This window comes from Narcine bancroftii, chromosome 3, assembly GCF_036971445.1.
Source record: "Narcine bancroftii isolate sNarBan1 chromosome 3, sNarBan1.hap1, whole genome shotgun sequence".
Lineage (NCBI taxonomy): Eukaryota > Metazoa > Chordata > Chondrichthyes > Torpediniformes > Narcinidae > Narcine > Narcine bancroftii.
In genome coordinates, this window is record NC_091471.1 from 176,947,625 (window position 1) to 176,967,660 (window position 20,036).

Sequence of the window (20,036 nt, forward strand, 5' to 3'; positions counted from 1 at the left end):
CGCGCTTCGGTGTCCAGTCTGAACCCGGAAGTTGTTGCTCAGCGGGACAGAAAAAGAAGCGGAAAAGACGCATCGGCTAAACACTGAAACTTCAACGCAAAATGTTTCAGTGTATACTCAGTCGCTCTTGATGAGACCACAGACATCACCGACACTGCACAGCTCGTAATCTATGTTCGTGGTGTTGATGACAATTTTGAAGTCACAGAGGAGTTGCTCACAGTAATTCCAATGCATGGCCAGACCACCGCTCAGGAGATATTTTACCAGCTGTGTGATGCCATTGAGAAAGCCGGTTTGCCATGGAAGAGGTTTGTTGGAATAACAACCGATGGAGCGCCATCAATGACAGGGAGGAAAAATGGACTGGTGGCACTTGTTAAAAAAAAAAACTGGAAGAGGAGAGTGTGGAGGAGGCCATTGCTCTGCACTGCATTATCCATCAGCAGGCTCTTTGCAGCAAATGCCTGAAGTTTGACAATGTGATGTCTGTCGTTGTGAAATGCATCAACCAAATCAGATCCAGGAGCTTAAAGCACAGAAGATGCTTTTTTAGAGGAAATGGAGTCAGATTATGGGGATGTGCTCTACTTCACCGAGGTACGTTGGCTCAGAGGTTTTTTGAGTTGAGAGCGGAAGTGAAAGCCTTCATGGAGAAAGTTGGGGTTGCTGTTCCCATGCTAAGTGATCCCAAATGGCTCATGGACTTAGCTTTTCTTGTTGATATTACACATGAGCTTAATGTACTGAACAAGAAGTTACAAGGCCAGGGGCAACTTGTCAGTGCTGCCTATGACAACGTGAGAGCATTCTCTGTGAAACTTATGTTATGGAAAGCCCAGCTTTCTCAGACAAACCTTTGTCATTTCCCAGCATGCAAAGCACTCATGGATTCAGGCACACCATTCAGTGGTGAGAAGTATGTGGATGTCATTTTGAAGCTCCAGGAGGAATTTGATCACAGATTTGCAGACTTCAAGATGCACAGAGCCACATTTCAAATTTTTGCAGACCCCTTCTCCTTTGATGTGCAAGATGCCCCTCCTGTGCTTCAAATGGAGTTCATTGACCTGCAGTGCAACTCTGAACTCAAAACCAAGTTCAGGGAGGTGAGTGGAAAAGCAAGCAAGATTGGGCAATTTTTGAGAGAATTGCTCCCCAGCTTCCCTGAGCTTTCCCGAATGTTCAAGCGGACCATGTGTCTTTTTGGGAGCACATACTTGTGCGAAAAGCTCTTCTCTACCTTGAACTTCAATAAGTCCAAGTACAGGTCTAGACTTACTGACAAGCATCTTCAAGCCCTACTGAGGGTCTCAACTGCCTTCTCCCTTAAGCCAAATGTGGCTCGGCTATGCGAGAGGAAGCGCTGCCAGATCTTTAGCAGTAAAAAGTAGGCAGAAGAAGACATGTTCATAACAGTTTATGTTCAATGTTCCATTCATGTTCAGAAAGTTAAAGGTTAAAGAACTGTTAATACAGACATTTGAATCTGAATAATAATAATTACATTTCTCCAGTCAGCAACTATATGTGGTTTCTTCAGTCTTCTATATCTGCTGTATTATTATTATTTTCAGTATTATTATTTTCATTTTATTTATTTATTACTGATTGATTTTATTTTGTTTCTTATGAATTGTTAATTTATTTATTTTTTCATCTTATTTTGTGTTAAAAAATAAAAATAAAGACATTTGATAACAATGGAATGTTTTTGTAAGAGCTTTTCTTGTGGAAAACCTGATGCGGCCCAGCCTCACCCAGACTCTACCTCCAGCGGCCCCCGGGTAAATTGAGTTTGAGACCCCTGATGTAAGCTCAGTTTTTTCTTATCCTATTCACTTAATTCTAGCCTACCAGGCATGTTCCACAATCTTACCAACTTATCGCAGACATTCCCTTCATTCCACACATCTCTCTCTTCCCCAGTTTCGACAAAATATTGCGCAGCCTTCATGTGGATGGTTTCTTTCTCCACAGATACTGTCGTGTTGAGATCTCTCAGCATTTTCTGTTTTTGTTTCAGATTTCTAGGATCTGCATCTTGCATCACTTGCTTCCTTTCACCTAATCCTTAAATGCAGCATCTCAGTCACCTGGTTTCAAGGGTCCAGAATCCCTCTTTATATCCCAACACCCATTCCTTTAAGGTCCATCACTATAATCCCTTCCCATCCTGTCTGTCAGTGTCTTTTACTGTTCAGGCATTTGACAGTCGATGGCTGAAAGTGGAAGATATAGTTTAAGTATTGTCTATCAATGTGTGACTTGCCCTAAAAATGTTTGCACGCCTCACCTTGTAAGCAATTAACACCAAGATTGTGAGATTTTTAAAACATATATGGTGGGGTTGTTCCATTGATGTTGTCCAACATCATAGAGTGATTTAACAATCTGTGACTTAAACAGGAATGGCTTTAGGTGAAGAAGAATTTTAAACATTGAATAAGACTAAAAAGAATCCATGTCCTAAAACATTCACCTTCAGCTATTTCTGATGAGATGAACAATGTCACACAAATGGTGAATGTGGAAAATGGAAAACACAAAAGCACTCAAACCATAGTAACTATTTTACTGTAGATATATTGCAGGTATCTGAGAAAGGAGCTGCTAAGAATGTATTTTCCATTTATAAATCTATTACAACCAAGAACATGACATGCCCTGAGGACTGATTTCAGTCTATGAATTATCAATTATGATGAGTTGTCTCACTAAAGGCAATGAGAACAGATGCTCTTTTTAATGAATTCCTGTCACGTTTTTATAACACTTGCTTTGAGATTACATGTCTTCCGTGCAAAGGTTAAATGGGTGCAAATTAAGTTTCATTCCCAATGAAACTGAGTTTGGACATTTTTAATTGTTGCTATATTTACCATACCTCTTGTAAAACTACTGTTTCTCTAAATTTTAATTTATGGATTTAATTTACTCAGGATGCTATTTCGTGAAAATTTCTCAAGACCTTGACAGGCACTGTACTTTTGCAACCTTTGCTGATGCAATAGACGCAGGATCAGTGAAATCACATGATCTACAACTTTTAAACATGCATTCTCCCTGTGAAAATATTTAAAATGTTTGGTCTTGTTGGCATATTAAATGAGATGTCGCTAGCTTTTTAACTGTGTTGGAAGCTGCAATTAATTACTGCTCAACCCACCCCTTTCAAAAGAATAATTTTACAAATGTGAAACTCATTCCTTCAAGATAACTACAATTTATCCATTTTTAGAATTGTTCTTAATTTAAATATCTTTTAAAGTTAATGATATTTCATCTTCTCGTTTAATTAAATGCATACGTCACAATCACTATGTCACCTCCTTCTCTTATCGACGAGAATTCTTAAATCAAGTTCGTTGATTAGTAATGCGGTAAGGCAGCCAACATCATAAAGATCCCCATCACCCTGCTCACAAACTCTTCTCATTGCTACCTTCGGGCAGAAGGTACAGAAAATTGAAGACCAGCAGCTCTAGGTTCAAGAACAGTTTGCAGCAGCGACCAGGCTCTTGAACCTCCCCTTGTTACATGAATCCCAAACTGCTCTGACACCACAAAAGAATTGTCTGCACTTTTACTAAGTCACTCTTTTTGCACCAGATAACTATAAAATGCATTTATTGTCTCTCTTTAATCCAATTAAACGTATGATTCAAGTTATTATTTTGTTAAAGTACCTGTTTCACTGCAAGTAAGACTTCTGGTAAATGTACATGACAATCAACTCATGATCAATATCGCTTGATGTTAATAATGGTACCAAATTGAAAATTCAACTGGGAGCACAAGATCCCAGCCTAGTGCCAACGGAAGCTTAAGAAGAAATTCCTCAAGGAGTTTTTTTGTTCCGAATAATGCTGGGCTTCAAATTAGAAGTTGTTGCAGCATTCACAGTACTAAATGATGAATCCAAAACTGATTAAAGTGCTGTATTGTTCTATCATTGAGAACCGTGCTTTTAGAATCAAGGTTCCAAGACACAATATTCCTCCCTATCCTTCTTTAAGACATTTGATGAAGCCTAACTCTCTGACCAAGCTTTTAGTGACCAGTCTTAAAATCTTAAGTACCTTTTGCTTGGTATCAATTGGGTTTTGTTTTTTAAAAGTTAGTCTCTAAAAATACTTCATGACCTGCATCTGCTTTAAGGGTGCTACGTAAATACAAATGATTTTTTATTGGTTGGCATTTGATAACGGAACACAATAACTTATAGATGCACCTTTGCGAAAGGCATGAGGAATGATGGTCATGTAACCCGCCTTCATAAAGTCAAAGCTTGGACTTAAATCAACACCATTAACAACCGTACCGTGTTCAATCACACAATTATGCCAAATGCCCCTCCCACACAACATGAAAACTGATATATGACTAATTATTTTGAATATCTCATATGATGGCAAAACATTTCAATCTAGAGAGAGACAAAGGTAAGAATGAACCCTAATATGCAGCTTCTGTAGTGAATTCAAAAGGGTTCATTCCATTCTTGAAACTTGCAGCAGGAGGCAGGAACAGAGCTTCAGCCTCTCCACTTACCAGCCTACGGATATCTCTCTCGCATTCTTTCTTTATTCTGCTTATCTCATCCTGATGGGACTGATAGGCACTTCTGATGTCAGAGGCCTTCTTTTTATCAGCCTGGATGGTATTATTTAGCGTTTCCTCCACCTGCTTCTTGGCGGACTTCAGTTCAATGATCTCTTGCTGCAGCTTGGTGCGCTCAATGTCAAATGCTTTTCGTGCCTCCTCCCTGGCTTCATTAAGCAGTGCGATTTTGACCTTGTCAGCTGCCCCGTCCCTTAGTACATTCACCGTAGACTGGAGCCGCTGGATTTCACTGTCCTTAATTTTGATTGCACGCGCAAGTTCCTGCTCGTGCTGCTTCAGAAGGATCTCCCGCACAGCCTGAAGCTCCTTCATTTTTTCTTCATGCAGTTTAGATTTAAGGTCAGTCGTCAGCACCGTGTGCTTATGCTGCTCCAGTTCGCGCACTTGTTTGACTTCTTGCACCTTTTCCCTTTCCAGCTTGTTCACCTGGAGAGAAAAAATACAGTTTTAAAAATATATACATCAAGTACAACCTTCACATTTATTGAAAATGTTGGAATGGATGACCGGAACCAATCTGCAAGCTTTCTTCTGCACGAATCCGTACCATTCCTCACACTTGCAAATTTCCACAGAATTTTGATATAATTCATGATTTGAAGACCATTAAAGCTCCACTGATGTATTTCAAAGGCATTGATGATTATTCTATAGCCAAATTTTTATATGAACTGTGACTTCATGCCTTTCAAAAAGTGCCAATAGTACTGTGGTGATACTTACCAAGGTCAGCAGCACATGAAATGAAAAAAATGGAATTAACGTTGAGAGGAACGTTGAAAGTCACTGACCTAAAGCATGAACACCATTCTTTTTTGACATATGCTGAGTTTGCTTAGTCATTTCTGTTTCATTTCAGATTTCCAGTAACTGCAGTGTTTAGTTTTCAAACTATCTTCTGGTGCCCATTTATCAAATGAAAATTTTAAGTTGCACTTATATGGCTGCCAATAAAATATTGTATAGTTTCCACAACACAATCGATGTGAAGTAGCCTTCTTGAAAATATCCGATAAATTTTGGGGTGTCTGGTTCCTCCTCAGTTGCAGTGTACATCAATGTGCACTAAACCACCTTAAATCAAGATAATTATACCTTTTAAATGATCCCAAATGTAGATATGCAATTCAAATCACACTTCAAATGAGTGAACTTTGCAATTTAAAACCATGCAAGGCAGGGAGTGAGGAAGTTTAAAGATCCCGGTCTCCTTGTGCATCAACACATCATTTCCACTCAATTCAACAATCACAAAACTGTATTAAATCAAAGACCAGAAGACTGAATAAAGCAAGTGATAGGTATGATATGTGGGATCCTAACACCACTGTTTATATTTGCATATAGTGATAGTGATTGGCTGAGAGCCATAGCCACGCCTACTGGCAGGTCATAAAGGGCTGCTCCTAACCAATCCCAGGTCAGTCTGGACTGGTCGACCTCGATGTAATACGCTCCAGTCTTTTGTTCATAAAAGCATCGGTTAGAGTCAAGTCTTTGAGTCATTCGACACGCTCTATCAATAACCACAGAGTCATATGCTGCAGGAACAATTGGCTTTAATGCACACAAGACTTTGGCTGGCCCGGATCCAGGTACAGAAAGGGGGGAGGTAACACAACCTTTAGGGCTAGGGCAAAAGGGGAGGAAATTTAAGGGATGAGTCATATATACAATAACTGGTAAGGGCTATACAATGGAGGAAAACATATCAGTACAGCAAGTTTTCTATTAGCATTTCCTGTTTTTATTCACATTAAGATATACTCTGAGCCTCTTTTCCTAATTTTGAAGAAGTCAGATGACTTCTGAAAAGGTTCAAATGAGTGATAATAATAAAACAGACAATGTGCCGACTGAATGAAACTGGTTGCGTTGGATAAGTTAACATGAATTTTTTTTTTTAAATAATTTTTTATTTTTCACTGTGAACCATGTCAACCAATGAAAACTTGAACTCATTTTCTTTCTAATGAGAAGCGGCATGTTTCCACGTCACTGCCCAAAGATTAGTCTCAAATATTTATTTATATTTAGACTCATTCATATTTCAGCAAGCCAAGTTACACAGTAAAAGAGAAAACATGAATTGCTGTTACAAATCTTCTACTTATTTTACTATTGAAAGCCGCAGGGCACAGTCACACAAGTGACTGGTTTATCAGCTAGGATTAGATGCAATTCAAGAGCTCATGGCCAGTTACTTCAATTCCAAGTGGAATAATAATAATGCCAGCAGCTATTTTTGATTCAAGAGGACTTGACTCAGGGGAAGTTGGCTAAAACCTAATTCTAATTAGCATACAAAGGCCTTAAGCTGATGCACATCATTAACACAGAGTCCAAGATGTCAAACTAAGCTGATTAGAAAAAAAGCCAGTTTGTGGTGTGGATATATTCCACTGATTCACCTCGGTTGACACTCTATTTTCCATGCCTAACCACAGCTTCATCCAAAAAAACTGATCTACGGTACCAGAGAAATATATTATTTAAAAGGAAGTGGTCAAATGATTTGCATTTAGCCCTTCTGTGCATTGCATATTTTATACATTGGAGCAAAGGTTGAGAGGAGATGAAGAGGATCACGACTGCTCTAGTTACATTGAGTAAAGGGAAAGTATTATTAGAGGTTGGTTCAAGGACCAGAGGACACAGACAATGTTCTGAACAAAAAATACAAGGATTATGTGAGGGAAAACTTCACTGTGGGGAAGTTTTATCCGAGAGGTAAAAATAGAATGTGAACATACAGATGTATGAACACAAGGATTAAGAGAACTGAACTCTTTGAACCTTCCATTTAATAAAATTATGGTAATCTAATCACAACCATGGTACAAGTCGGAAACAGAAAAATCTGTGGTTAAGGTGTGGGGTTAGTTGAGGAACAGTCCAATGAGGCCCTGTGCCATGTTTGGGACCTGTGATATTGAACCTAACCCGAACTCCCATCATCTGCCTAACCAAACTCATCCCCTACCCCACTACCAGCCACTCAGTGGGCCAATCACCAGAACTGGAAATACTCTTGGCATCTCCCTTTAAGCTCCTTTCTCTCCAATACATTTAAGCAATATTCATCTACAATGTTATGAACTGAGCGCAACAAGGAGCAAGCAGACAGTGTTTAATTTTAAAACAGTAATTTTATTTCTAACTCTTAAACAATAGTCTTAATTTTTAAACTATCCTTAACACTAAATCTATCCCCAACTATGCACAGGTATTCTTGTGTGTGTGTGTGTGTGTGTGTGTGTGTGTGTGTGTGTGTGTGTGTGTGTGTGTGTGTTTGTGTGTGTGAGTGAGTATGAGTGAGTGAGTGTGAGAGAGAGAGAGAGAGAGAGATCCTCAAACCAGACCGAAATCTAAAAAGTTACATCAAAGTTCAGTCTTTTAGATTCAGTGTTGAAGTGTAGGCCTTTGAAATTTGATGCCCAGAATTAATGATGAACTGATGGAAAGACTGGAGTTGTGGCCTGCTACACATTCACAAATTCTTCTTGCGTTGCCTTTGAAGAAATGTCCACCACACAAGCTCCTGGTCCATTTATAAGCAAGACTCAAACTGGACGGCCTCCACGAAGCTTGTCTCTCTAAGTTACTTCACCACTAGTCACACTTAAAATAAAACCACTCGCTCCAAATGACCTCCACTGTTAGTTACACTTAAAATGAAGCACTTTGCTTCCCAAAAAGACCCTCCACTGAAAATGCCCAATCATTCACAGAGCATTCTCTGTTCTTTTCTTTCTTTTTCAATCTTTTTATTATTATTATAATTTATAAACAGATACAGTTCAAAGAGATATAAAAAAAATACATAGTAAGTAATGAATTAATACAGAGATATTAAACAATAATATTACAGAATAAAAATATATCATAAAAAAAAATTTTGATCAGTTTAGGGTGTGAACTATCTCTAAAAAAAAGATATAATAACAATATATGAAAAAAGAGAAAAAAAAACCCAAAAAAGAAGAAAAAACAAATCTGAATTAAAAAAAACTTAAAAAAAAACCTACAGATATAGCTAAACCACGCCGATCACTCCGATCTCATCTTACAGCCCAATTATCATACATAATCATAAAAAGAAAACAGAGCGAGCATTCTCTGTTCTGAATTCCACAAAAATGGTTGGCCACAAGACCAGCTTCAAACTGCTGTTTCCTCTCCAGCAGTTGGCATGGCTCCCCCTTGCAAAATCACAATGCAAATGTATCAAATTCTGGAACAGACTGTGACAAACCCCTAAGTTCTTCCAATGTATCAAATTATTACTGGGCTGTGACTTGTGTTGTGCTTGATGCTTGTGTGAAATGTTAAATAACTATGTCCATTCAGTCCCTCCTGTCTATACTATCCCTTACAGGGATAATCCATTTTACTAAAATGGGAGCTCGTAATAACAAAAATAGCAAAACATTTATTCAAAGGATATTTTAATTCAAGAGTTCATTATTATTTGACAGGTGGCAAAGTTTATATGTTTCAAGGCTGCCTGTTCCAGTAAAAAAATTAGAAATCAATGATCACAACCAAAGTTGTTACTTACACAACCTGAACAAGGCAAACATTTCTGTTTAATTTTCAGACCTGCAATTGAGCTCTAGATAACATGTCTGTGTTTTATTTTATCTTCTCTGCCCCACATTCATTACCATAAATGTATCAAATGGCTTTTGGAAATGAAAATAAAACACATTAACGACAGGTGGCTCACTGTAGGTTCTATATTTTACACACCAGTCATTTATCCATATATAACCATATGACCGTTTACAGCGCAAAAACAGGCCATATCGGCCTTTCGAGTCTGTACTGATTCACTGTAACAACTCTACTAGCTCCCCCCTCCCGCTCTCCACCCATAACCCTCCAACCCCCTCATATCCATGTACACATCCAATCTTCTCTTAAATGACAGAAGGGACCCTGCTGCAACTATCTCTTTTGGAAGATCATTCCATTCTGCCACCACTCTCTGAGTAAAGAAGCATCCTCTAACATTTCTCCTAAAGCTTTGCCCCCTTACCCTTAACTTATGCCCTCTTGTTCCAACCTCCCCTGCCCTCAGGGGAAAGAGTTTACTCACATCTTAGACCGGACTATTCCAACAAGAGATTTACATCGAAAGGTGCTGCCTCCATTGCATTAATGCTAAACCAGAGTCTGCACTGGAAGAAGAGACTGTGAACTGTGCAACCCAGATATTATCTGTCACTGTTCCACCAAACCATTTTGTTATGAGGGCTATTCAATGCACACCATCCAGTTGTCAATAAAACATTATTAGGCCAACAAGTACAAAACTGTTGGCCAACACTATAAGGTCCATGTGTGCAGCCTCATGAACAGTGGTAGCCTATGACTCAAAGCTGGCACCAATTCATTCAGGACCTCTTCGGAATATATATTTGGAAGGAGAAATAAATAAAAGGCACATAGTCTTCATTGAAGAGAGTGATAGGATTTCAGAGGTATCTATTTGAACACTTGCCACGTCCTGAATCATGACAGCTCAGGCCATCGTGCAAACCAAGCTCCTCTCCATCAAATCCATCTATATCTCCCTCTGCCTCAGGAAAACTGTAACATATTCAAGGACCCACCCCACCCACACTCATTTCTCCCTCTTCTATCGAGCAAAAGACACATGAACTTAAAAACACAAACCTCCAAGTTAAAGACAGTTTCTTTCCTGTTTTTGTCAGATTCTTAAATTCTGTTCCACTGAAATAACCGAAATCATACTTCGAGTACAAGACACCACAGCTACTGTATTGCACGTTCAGCCCAAACACAAAAACCTATCTCCTGCTAGATCCTGCCTCATGTCCCACTCATCCTCCTCAAACCAATACAGAATTCCATTACTTTTGATGACAGCAAAAATCTGGAAAAGAGCTTTGAGATTGGAGATAAGAACCAGCCCTGTTCTGGGCAGTGCGGTGATTCCGTTCAAACAGGACTTTTCAACTACTCATGGCAAGAGCCCATCCATCCATATGTAACTAAGTATTTGTAAGACAGTAAAAGCTTTCCTTTTCCTTACATTGTGTATATGTGTGAGGAAAAAGGTTTGGTAGGTATCAAAGGCAAGGACTCCGAACACAGTTTTGATGTAGGGAAGGATTTTATTTACAGAATGCAAGTGTGGGAAAATGGCAACTGATGCAGAGCGCACACACGCGCACACAATGAACTGGTACATACAATGATCAGAGAGAAATCACTATGATGCCCCACCACCCCTTGACTCAGTGCAGGCACAGGTCTATGCCACAAGGGACACTAATTAAACGCTCCCAACCCTTTTAACAGTGCACACCTTACCAACAGTTCCTCCAGCGACCTTCCTCATTTCTAGGCCTGGAGTGAAGCAGGGTGGTCCCAAACTGGCAAAAAGAGAGAGAACAAGGAGCACATGGCACCTTTATAGTGCTGGAGGGACAAGCCACATCATTTACTGGGGGCCAATAGCTCAGTGGCAGGAGGGTTAATCTAATTACAACAGCCAACGGCCCAAGGCCAAGTACAGGCAGTCTGGAGAGTGCAGTCTGGGTAATTTACCTGTTACCAACAGCAAGGTGTGCACTAATGGGTGGGGCGGAACCAAACCTTGTATGGCAGCTGGTGTGTCCTCCGAATAGGTAGGGGGCAGTGCTGTCACAATACAGTACATAGCCATGGGGAAAAAAAAAGAGGTGAAAGGGCATTTTTACTGACATATGCAATAATATTTTCTTAATAACAAATTGTTTTAATTGTCAACAAAAATTGTAAGAGAGGTACAAATATAAAAGGAAATAATGACTTGAACTGGCAGAGGTGAGATGAAATGAAACCATTTTTAATGATGAAATTATCTCCTCAACCATTTCATCATATTGTTGTCTCAGGAGATTAGGGGTGAGAATTAAACACAAAAGTCTCATCTGACATTGTAGTACAGTACAGAGGGAGTGGTATGTGGTCAGAGATCTCCCATGTTTCAGAAGAGACATCTGTCCTCTCAGGTGGATTGTAAAAGACTGACACTGCTTCAGAGACAAACAGAAAAGTTATCCCAGTTATCTGGCAAATACTTCTCTCTTAACCAATACAAACCAGCTTATGAGTTTTTAGATGCATTATTGTGGGGACATTAGTGGCCACATACCCTCCACCACAACACTGACTTTGTCTTAAAAAATATTTCATTGACTGTTAAGGACTTGGGGATTTTGAAAGTCAAATCAAAGATGTTATTTCTTTATCCATTTAAGTCCCGCCAAAGTATTCATCTATATAGTCTGCACATAATTGTGTCCCCTCTGGCACTTGTCACTGCTCCTACCTTGCTCTTTTCCTGGTGAAGCTCTATCTGAATGTCAGTCAGCTTGGCCCGGAGTTCCTCATTGGCAGCTTGTAATGAATCTATTAGTGCTTCAGGCTTTTCGCCCTTTCCTCGACCTTTCTTTGACATGTTTTTTTTTCCCCTAGCAGACCTTCTGTAGATGTGATGGGGAATCAGTAATTCCTGTGTGCCAGGCTTTCACACCCTCTAGATATTCTTCTCAGCTCCATTCTCTGGATCCTGGAGAAAACACATTCAAGACAGAGAGGAAAGAAAATTTAACCTTGTAATTCAGCACAAATCATTTGGTTCTAATATATTGCTACATTTCCTCAGGGCAGTCTTTTGGCCGAACTCACTTCACTTGCCCCATCAATAGCCTTCTGTTAGGGGAGGAGTCACGTGATGGAGTAGTGGCCGGACGGTGAACTCCAGCCCTCTCCAGAAAACTCGGGAAAAACAAGAGAAAATACAAAGGCACAGAAATACAAGTTAAAGAAAAGTGAGTATAAAGGTGGAAAGAAGATGGAGACAAAAGGAGAAAAATCAAAATCAACGGAAAGAAGAGAGGAAGAGAAGACAACGGAGGAAAAAGGTGAAGGCCTTACCTGTCCGAAGAGGCCCGCTGTGGAGAGAAGACCCCACTACCTCAGGTCGGTAGAAAGAGAACTACAACAATGGCTCACAGAGCCGAGTAAAAGTGCGCAACCGCGCATGCGCGAGGAGTCGCGCATGCGCGATGCGCATACAAAAAAACACACCGACGGGAGGGGGGACCAGCTGGGGAGTCGATCTCCACAGCCGGCAACGACAGCTGCAGAACACCTGCAGCAAGAAGAGACCACAGAAGACAATGGAAACAAGAAAGAAGAGGAGGAAAGGGCATCAAAGAAACAACAGATGGCCAACCCAGAGGAAGAAGAAGAGGAAGAATACAGTGAAATAGACAAAGGGAAAGGCAAGGTAAAGGATATACTTGCTCTTGTTAGAGGATACATGGAGTCATTTAAAGAATGGCAAACACAGGAATTCAATGATTTAAGAAGAAGAATAAACAACACAGAAAAGAAAATAAATAAAATGGATATGACCTTAACAGAAATGGGGAAAAAAATGGACAAGATGGAAGAACGGGCAATAGCAGCAGAAATGGAGGTAGAAGACTTAAAAAAGAAATTGGAGGAATCTAATAAAAAAACTAAAGAGACACAGAATTACTATCCCAAAAAATAGATATAATGGAAAATTATAACAGAAGAAATAACATAAAGATAGTGGGCCTTAAGGAAGATGAAGAAGGCAAGAATATGAGGGAGTTTATAAAAGAATGGATCCCTAAGGCCCTAGGATGTCCAGAACTACAGCAAGAAATGGAAATAGAAAGGGCACATAGAGCATTGGCCCCTAAACCACAACCACAACAAAAACCAAGATCTATTGTAGTAAAATTCCTAAGATATACTACAAGAGAAAAGGTACTGGAGAAGACAATGGAAAAAGTAAGAGAGGGCAACAAACCACTGGAGTATAAAGGGCAAAAAATCTTTATTTATCCAGATATAAGCTTTGAACTCCTAAAGAAGAGAAAAGAGTTCAACACAGCAAAAGCGATTTTATGGAAGAAAGGATATAAATTTACACTGAAGCATCCTGCGGTATTGAAAATATTTATTCCAGGACAACAAAACAGACTGTTCTCGGATCCAGAAGAAGCACGAAAATTTGCAGAACAATTACAAAAATAGACTGAGGGATGAAGACGGGTAATGAGAGCAAAAATGATCACGATTGATATGTATGTGGGTAAAGACAAAAATAGACTGAGGGATGAAGACGGGTAATGAGGGTAAAAATGACCACGATTGATATGTATGCGGGTAAAGAGGTATAAGAGTGAATAGAGACAATGGGCATACGTGAAAGTATCTGTAATTAGAGGAAAACATAGATAGTATAGACAAGAATTAATAAGGGAAGGTAATGGAATAGAGAGAATAAGGAGGGAATTAAAAGAGTGACCTTTGTGACATATAAAAAGTGAAATCTTTTCTGGGGGGGGGCTGGGTGGGGGAAAAGAGCGGTCACTGCAAAATCAGTTGACGCTTGCGAGTGGATTCGCAAATCCAAATGGAGAGGGGAGATGTGGTTGTCCGACAAGGGATAAAGGACAACTCAGGAGGGGAAGGGGAGGTTGGGGATAAAGAAGATAGAAATAGGAGAATAAGGAAAATGTTGGATGTTGTAGGAATGTTGTCTGGTAAAGAGTTGAAAATAAGAAAACAGAAATGGAAAAGGAGGAAAGGTAATGATGGAAAAATGGAAAGAGAAGATAAACAAAATATAAAATGGCTACGCTGAACTATATGACTCTAAATATTAATGGAATACATAACCAAATTAAAAGGAAGAAACTACTAAATTTACTGAAAAAGGAAAAAATAGATATAGCATTTGTCCAAGAAACACACTTAACTGAATTGGAGCACAAGAAATTAAAGAGAGATTGGGTAGGACATGTAACAGCAGCATCGTATAATTCAAAAGCAAGAGGAGTGGCTATATTAATTAGCAAAAATGTGCCATTTAAAATAGAAAAGGAAATAATAGATCCAGCAGGGAGATATGTTATGATAAAATGTCAGATATATTCGGAGCTTTGGAATCTACTTAATATATATTCACCTAACGAAGAAGATCAAAAGTTTATGCAAGATATCTTTTTGAAGGTAGCTAATACGCAAGGGAACATACTAATAGGAGGGGATTTCAATCTGAATTTGGATCCAAATATGGATAAAACGGGGAAAAAAATTAACAGGAAGAACAAAGTAACCAAATTTATAATTAAATCAATGCAAGAAATGAAACTTGTGGACATATGGAGGAAACAAAACCCAAAAGAAAAGGAATACTCATACTACTCGACTAGACATAAAACATACTCAAGGATAGACCTATTCCTGTTATCAGCCCACATTCAAGGGAGAGTTAGGAAAACAGAATATAAAGCTAGACTATTATCGGACCACTCACCCCTGTTATTGGCAATAGAGCTAGAGGACATCCCTCCAAGAATGTATAGATGGAGATTAAACCCCATGCTACTTAAAAGACAGGATTTTAGAGAATTTATTGAAAAACAATTAAAAATGTACTTTGAAGTAAATACGGAATCAGTGGAAGATAAGTTTATACTATGGGACGCAATGAAAGCATTCATTAGAGGACAAATAATAAGTTATGTAACCAAGATGAAGAAGGACTATAATCAGGAAACAGAGCAGTTGGAAAGGGAAATAATAAACATAGAAAAAAAATTAGCAATAAAGGAAGATACAACCAAAAGAAGAGAATTGGCGGATAAAAAAATAAAATATGAAACATTACAAACATATAAGGTGGAGAAGAATATAATGAAGACAAAACAGAAATATTATGAACTAGGTGAAAAAACACACAAAATCTTAGCATGGCAGCTTAAGACAGAGCAAACTAAGAAAATGGTATTGGCAACAAGGAAAAAAGACAAACAAATTACATATAATCCAAAAGAAATTAAGGAAAACTTCAGAGAATTCTATGAACAATTATACCAAACTGAAAACGAAGGGAAAGAAGGGAAAATAGATGAATTTTTGACTAAAATTGAACTACCAAAACTACAAATAGAGGAACAAAATAAATTAACAGAACCATTTGGAACAGTAAAAATACAAGAGGTAATAAAAAATTTACCAAATAATAAGACACCAGGAGAGGATGGACTCCCAATAGAATTCTACAAAACATTTAAAGATCTAATAATACCGCCCCTCCTGGATGTAATCAACCAGATTGATGAGACACAAAACTTACCAGATTCATGTAAAACAGCAATAATTACAGTGATACTAAAACAAGGGAAAGATCCACTCTCACCAGCGTCATATAGACCAATATCTCTGCTAAACACAGATTATAAGATAATAGCTAAACTATTAGCAAACAGATTAGCTGAACAGGTACCGAAAATGGTAAATTTAGACCAAACTGGATTTATCAAAAAAAGACGCACAACAGACAATATTTGTAAATTTATTAACTTAATTCATGCAGTAGAAGGAAATAAAGCACCGGCAGTAGCAGTTGCTTTAGACGCAGAGAAGGCCTTCGACAGAGTAGAATGGAATTACTTGTTCAAAGTATTGCAAAAATTCAGTTTACCGGAGAAGTATATTAATTGGATTAAAGCATTATATGAGGGACCGTTAGCGAAAGTGACAGTAAATGGATATGTATCAAAGCAATTTAACTTAAGCAGGTCAACGCGGCAGGGATGCCCACTATCACCATTATTGTTTGCGCTAGCTATAGAACCACTAGCAGAATCGATAAGAATAGATAATAATATAAAAGGAATAAAAATAAAAGACAGGGAATATAAAATCAGTCTATTTGCGGATGATGTGATAGTGTACTTAACAGAACCAGAACTATCAATAAAAGAACTATATAAGAAATTGAAGGAATATGGAGAAGTGTCGGGATACAAGATAAACGTAAATAAAAGTGAAGCAATGCCTATGAATAACGCGGATTTCTCAAAATTTAAGGAGGAATCCCCATTCAGATGGCAAATGCAGGCAATAAGATACCTAGGTGTGCAAATAAACAAAAATCTAGGCCAATTATATAAACTCAATTACAATCCACTAATGAAAAAATTACAGGACGATTTAGAGCATTGGAAAGAGCTACCACTAACACTGATAGGAAGGATAATCTGTATTAAAATGAACATTTTTCCAAGGATACTATACTTATTTCAGGCATTGCCAATACAACTGACAGAAAAATTCTTCAAAGAGTTAAAGAAAATAATAAGGAGATTTTTATGGAGAGGGGGGAAACCGAGGATAGCACTAGATAAATTAACAGAATGGTATAAACAAGGAGGCTTACAATTGCCAAACTTCAAAAATTATTATAGAGCCGCACAATTAAGGTACCTATCAGATTTTTATCAAACAAGGGAAAAACCAGACTGGACGAGATTAGAATTAGATAAAATAGGGGAAAAGATACCTGAACACATATTATATAAATGGGATGAAAAATTGGTACAACATAGAACTTCTCCAGTATTACACCATCTCCTCAATATATGGAAGAAGATTCATGTAGAAAGAAATAAAATAAATTATCAAATACCAAAACTAATATTGACGCAAAATAAGCTACTCCCTTTTACAATAGACAACCTTTCCTTTACAAAATGGGAAAAAAAAGGGATTAAAAGAATAGAAAATTGTTTTTCAGGAAGTAGATTCTTATCCTTTGAACAAATGAGAGATAAGTACAATATAACTGGAGATACAGCGCTGGCATATTACCAACTGAGATCCTACTTGAAAGATAAATTAGGAAGCAATTTGAGTTTACCAGAGGGAAGTAACCTTGAATATGTGATTACAGATACAATGTTAATCAAAAGATTTATAACAAATATGTATATCAAACTGCAAGAAAAGGAGAATGAGGAAACAAATGGTAAAACTAAACAAAAATGGGAACAAGATTTAAATATAAAGATAAAAAAGGAAACATGGGAGAAATGATGTTCTGGAACGATGAGAAATACAATAAATACGAGGCTGCGTATGATACAATATAATTGGTTACACAGACTATACATTACACCGCAAAAGTTAAATAAATGGGACCCAACAGTATCTGATAGATGTTTTCGATGTAAAAAAGAAAGGGGAACAACAATTCATGCAATCTGGACATGTGAGAGAGTAGAAAAATTTTGGGATGATCTCAATCAGATATTAAATAAAATAACAGAAAACAATATACCAAAGAATCCAGAGATCTTTCTCCTAAGTAACATAAAAAATAAAGAATTTGGAATTGACTTGGAAGATGCACAAAAAGATTTGTCAAGATAGCCCTAGCCGTAGCAAAAAAATATATTATGTCAACCTGGAAATTGGAAGTTAATTTGAAAATACAACAATGGTATATAGAAATGAATAAATATATTCCATTAGAAAAAATAACATATAGTTTAAGAAATAATATTGAAATATTCGAACAAGTATGGGAGCCTTACATTAAATACAATAGCGAAAACCTACCGGGAACAAACATTACCTAAGTTGATGGAAGGAGAAGAAAAGAAAAGAATGGACTCAGTAGAATTTCTGGTGTATTTTTGTTGAATGACAACATTGTCTGACTGAATTAATGCAACCTAGATTGTATACCTAAAATGGATGAGAGGGGGGGGGGTGGGGGGGTGGCTTGGGAGGAGGGAGGGGGGAGGGAGAAAAAGTCACTGTAAATGTGTGGAAAAGAAAAAGTGTATATCATGGCTATTGTGATTTATGGTGTGAAAAATAAAAAATTTTAAAAAAAAGGCAGCAAGCCAGGAACGAAAAGAAATGTTACGGAACTAACTTTCTAAAAAAGGTTAATGAGTAAAGAGTTGTGAAATTTAAAAAAAAAAAAAAAAACCTTCTGTTAGTATGGAACAGGATCTTATTGAGACAAATTTGATGTACCAGCGGGCTACCAGAAAACATAAAGGTGCAAGAAGCCAATTCATAAAAAGCTGAGGAAACATTATGTGAAGGCCAGTTTCAAACATGACTGGGGTGGAAGTTGGCTCCTTGGGATATTGCGTAAGCTATTTAAATACTATGGTGAATAGTAAAGTTCTTTCAGGGTTGGTGGAGAAAAATATATTGACAGTGTGACGAAGGACAATTTAAAATAAGGTCTGAAAAATCACTTCGCCGAATGCTATTAAACAGCTGTTTGCAAGACTTGAAGAAACACACACAAATACATTATTAAAAATATCAGCAAAATGTAATTAGGACAAGATACCTGACAGCATGAAAATCCTGTCTGGTATCTGTGTCTTCTGTCAGCAACATTCCTACCTATAAACATTTTCATTTCAAGAGATATGAATTTGATAATTAGTACGAGCAAGATGTCACTGGCACCCTGATCCCCAAAATGTCTTAAACATTGTAAACGGGCCTGTATCAGTGGACATACATGACATGACACAGGAAGACTACCATGTGTGCAAATGTGATTGGTGAAGAGCAGGTTAACCAGCATAGGGCGAAGCAAAATCAAAACTGAAGGAAGTCAGGAGGTCAAGCAGCAGGTGTAGGGAGAAAGGAATGACCAAATTTTCAGATTGAGACCTTCTCAACCTAAAACATGAACAATCCCCCCCATCCCCCTGCCACCACCCACCCACAGATACTGCTTGACCCCTGAGTTCTTCCAGCAGTTTGTTTTTTTCTAGATTCCAACATCTGCAGTCTCCTGTGTGTCTCCAACATGTCATAAACTTGCATTGAAGCACAAGCATTGGTTATGGTATAGTTATCAGGAAACTGTTTCACAGTGAGAAAATCTAATGTGATTCAGGACCACAGGTTAATATTTTAAATGATTAAAACATTGATACCCTACATGACTGCTTTGGATTGTCAGGAGAAACAGTTTAATTGACAGATGTTAACTGAACAGAACTTTTGTGAATAAATAATCATCCGGTGCAATCAATATCACAATGACTGGAAATAAATCTGTACAAAAAAACTGCAAGACTTGAATCTCACAAGTGAACAAACCACACATCAGGAACATAATGTTGCTTTTGTTTCATTCTAACTGATCTCTTTCTCTTTGTACTCGATTTTATTTGCTGTAACTTATCAATGGGCTAGCCGGCTGGAACATATTCATCGTACATTAGTACACATCATGTGATAATAAACTATAATCATAGCGTCAATATACTGAACGCCAAGAGGAGTGTAGCAACATCTCTTTATGACTATCGACCAGTAGCATTTACATCAACAGCCTTTTGAAAGGCTGGTTGTTGAAGCATTTCTGCTCCTGTCTGAGCGGTGACAATTTGCCTATCTTAGCAACAGGTCTAAGGCTAATGCCAATCTTACTGGCTCTACATAAAGCCATGGAACACTTGGACAGTGAAGATGCACTTATCAGGATGCTGTTTATCGACTACAGTTCAGCATTTAACATC

General features: G+C 38.0%; 1 protein-coding gene and 1 long non-coding RNA gene across 3 annotated transcripts in view; one reads left to right on the forward strand and one right to left on the reverse strand.

Annotated features, from left to right (window-relative positions):
* LOC138757886 (janus kinase and microtubule-interacting protein 1-like) overlaps positions 1–20,036 on the reverse strand; it is a 255,095-nt gene that overhangs the window by 69,093 nt on the left and 165,966 nt on the right. For both annotated transcript variants that reach the window (XM_069925953.1, XM_069925955.1), the window contains exons 2-3: positions 11,972–12,211; positions 4,555–5,052 (exon numbers count right to left, since the gene is read on the reverse strand). In XM_069925953.1, coding sequence (XP_069782054.1) covers positions 4,555–5,052; positions 11,972–12,100 — 627 coding nt within the window. In that variant the 5' untranslated portion in view covers positions 12,101–12,211. The remainder of the gene's footprint in view (positions 1–4,554; positions 5,053–11,971; positions 12,212–20,036) is intronic.
* The window catches only part of LOC138757887 (uncharacterized), a 66,063-nt gene continuing 52,092 nt past the window's right edge, over positions 6,066–20,036 (forward strand). The window contains exon 1 of the long non-coding RNA XR_011353944.1: positions 6,066–6,221. This is a non-coding gene — a long non-coding RNA (uncharacterized lncRNA). The remainder of the gene's footprint in view (positions 6,222–20,036) is intronic.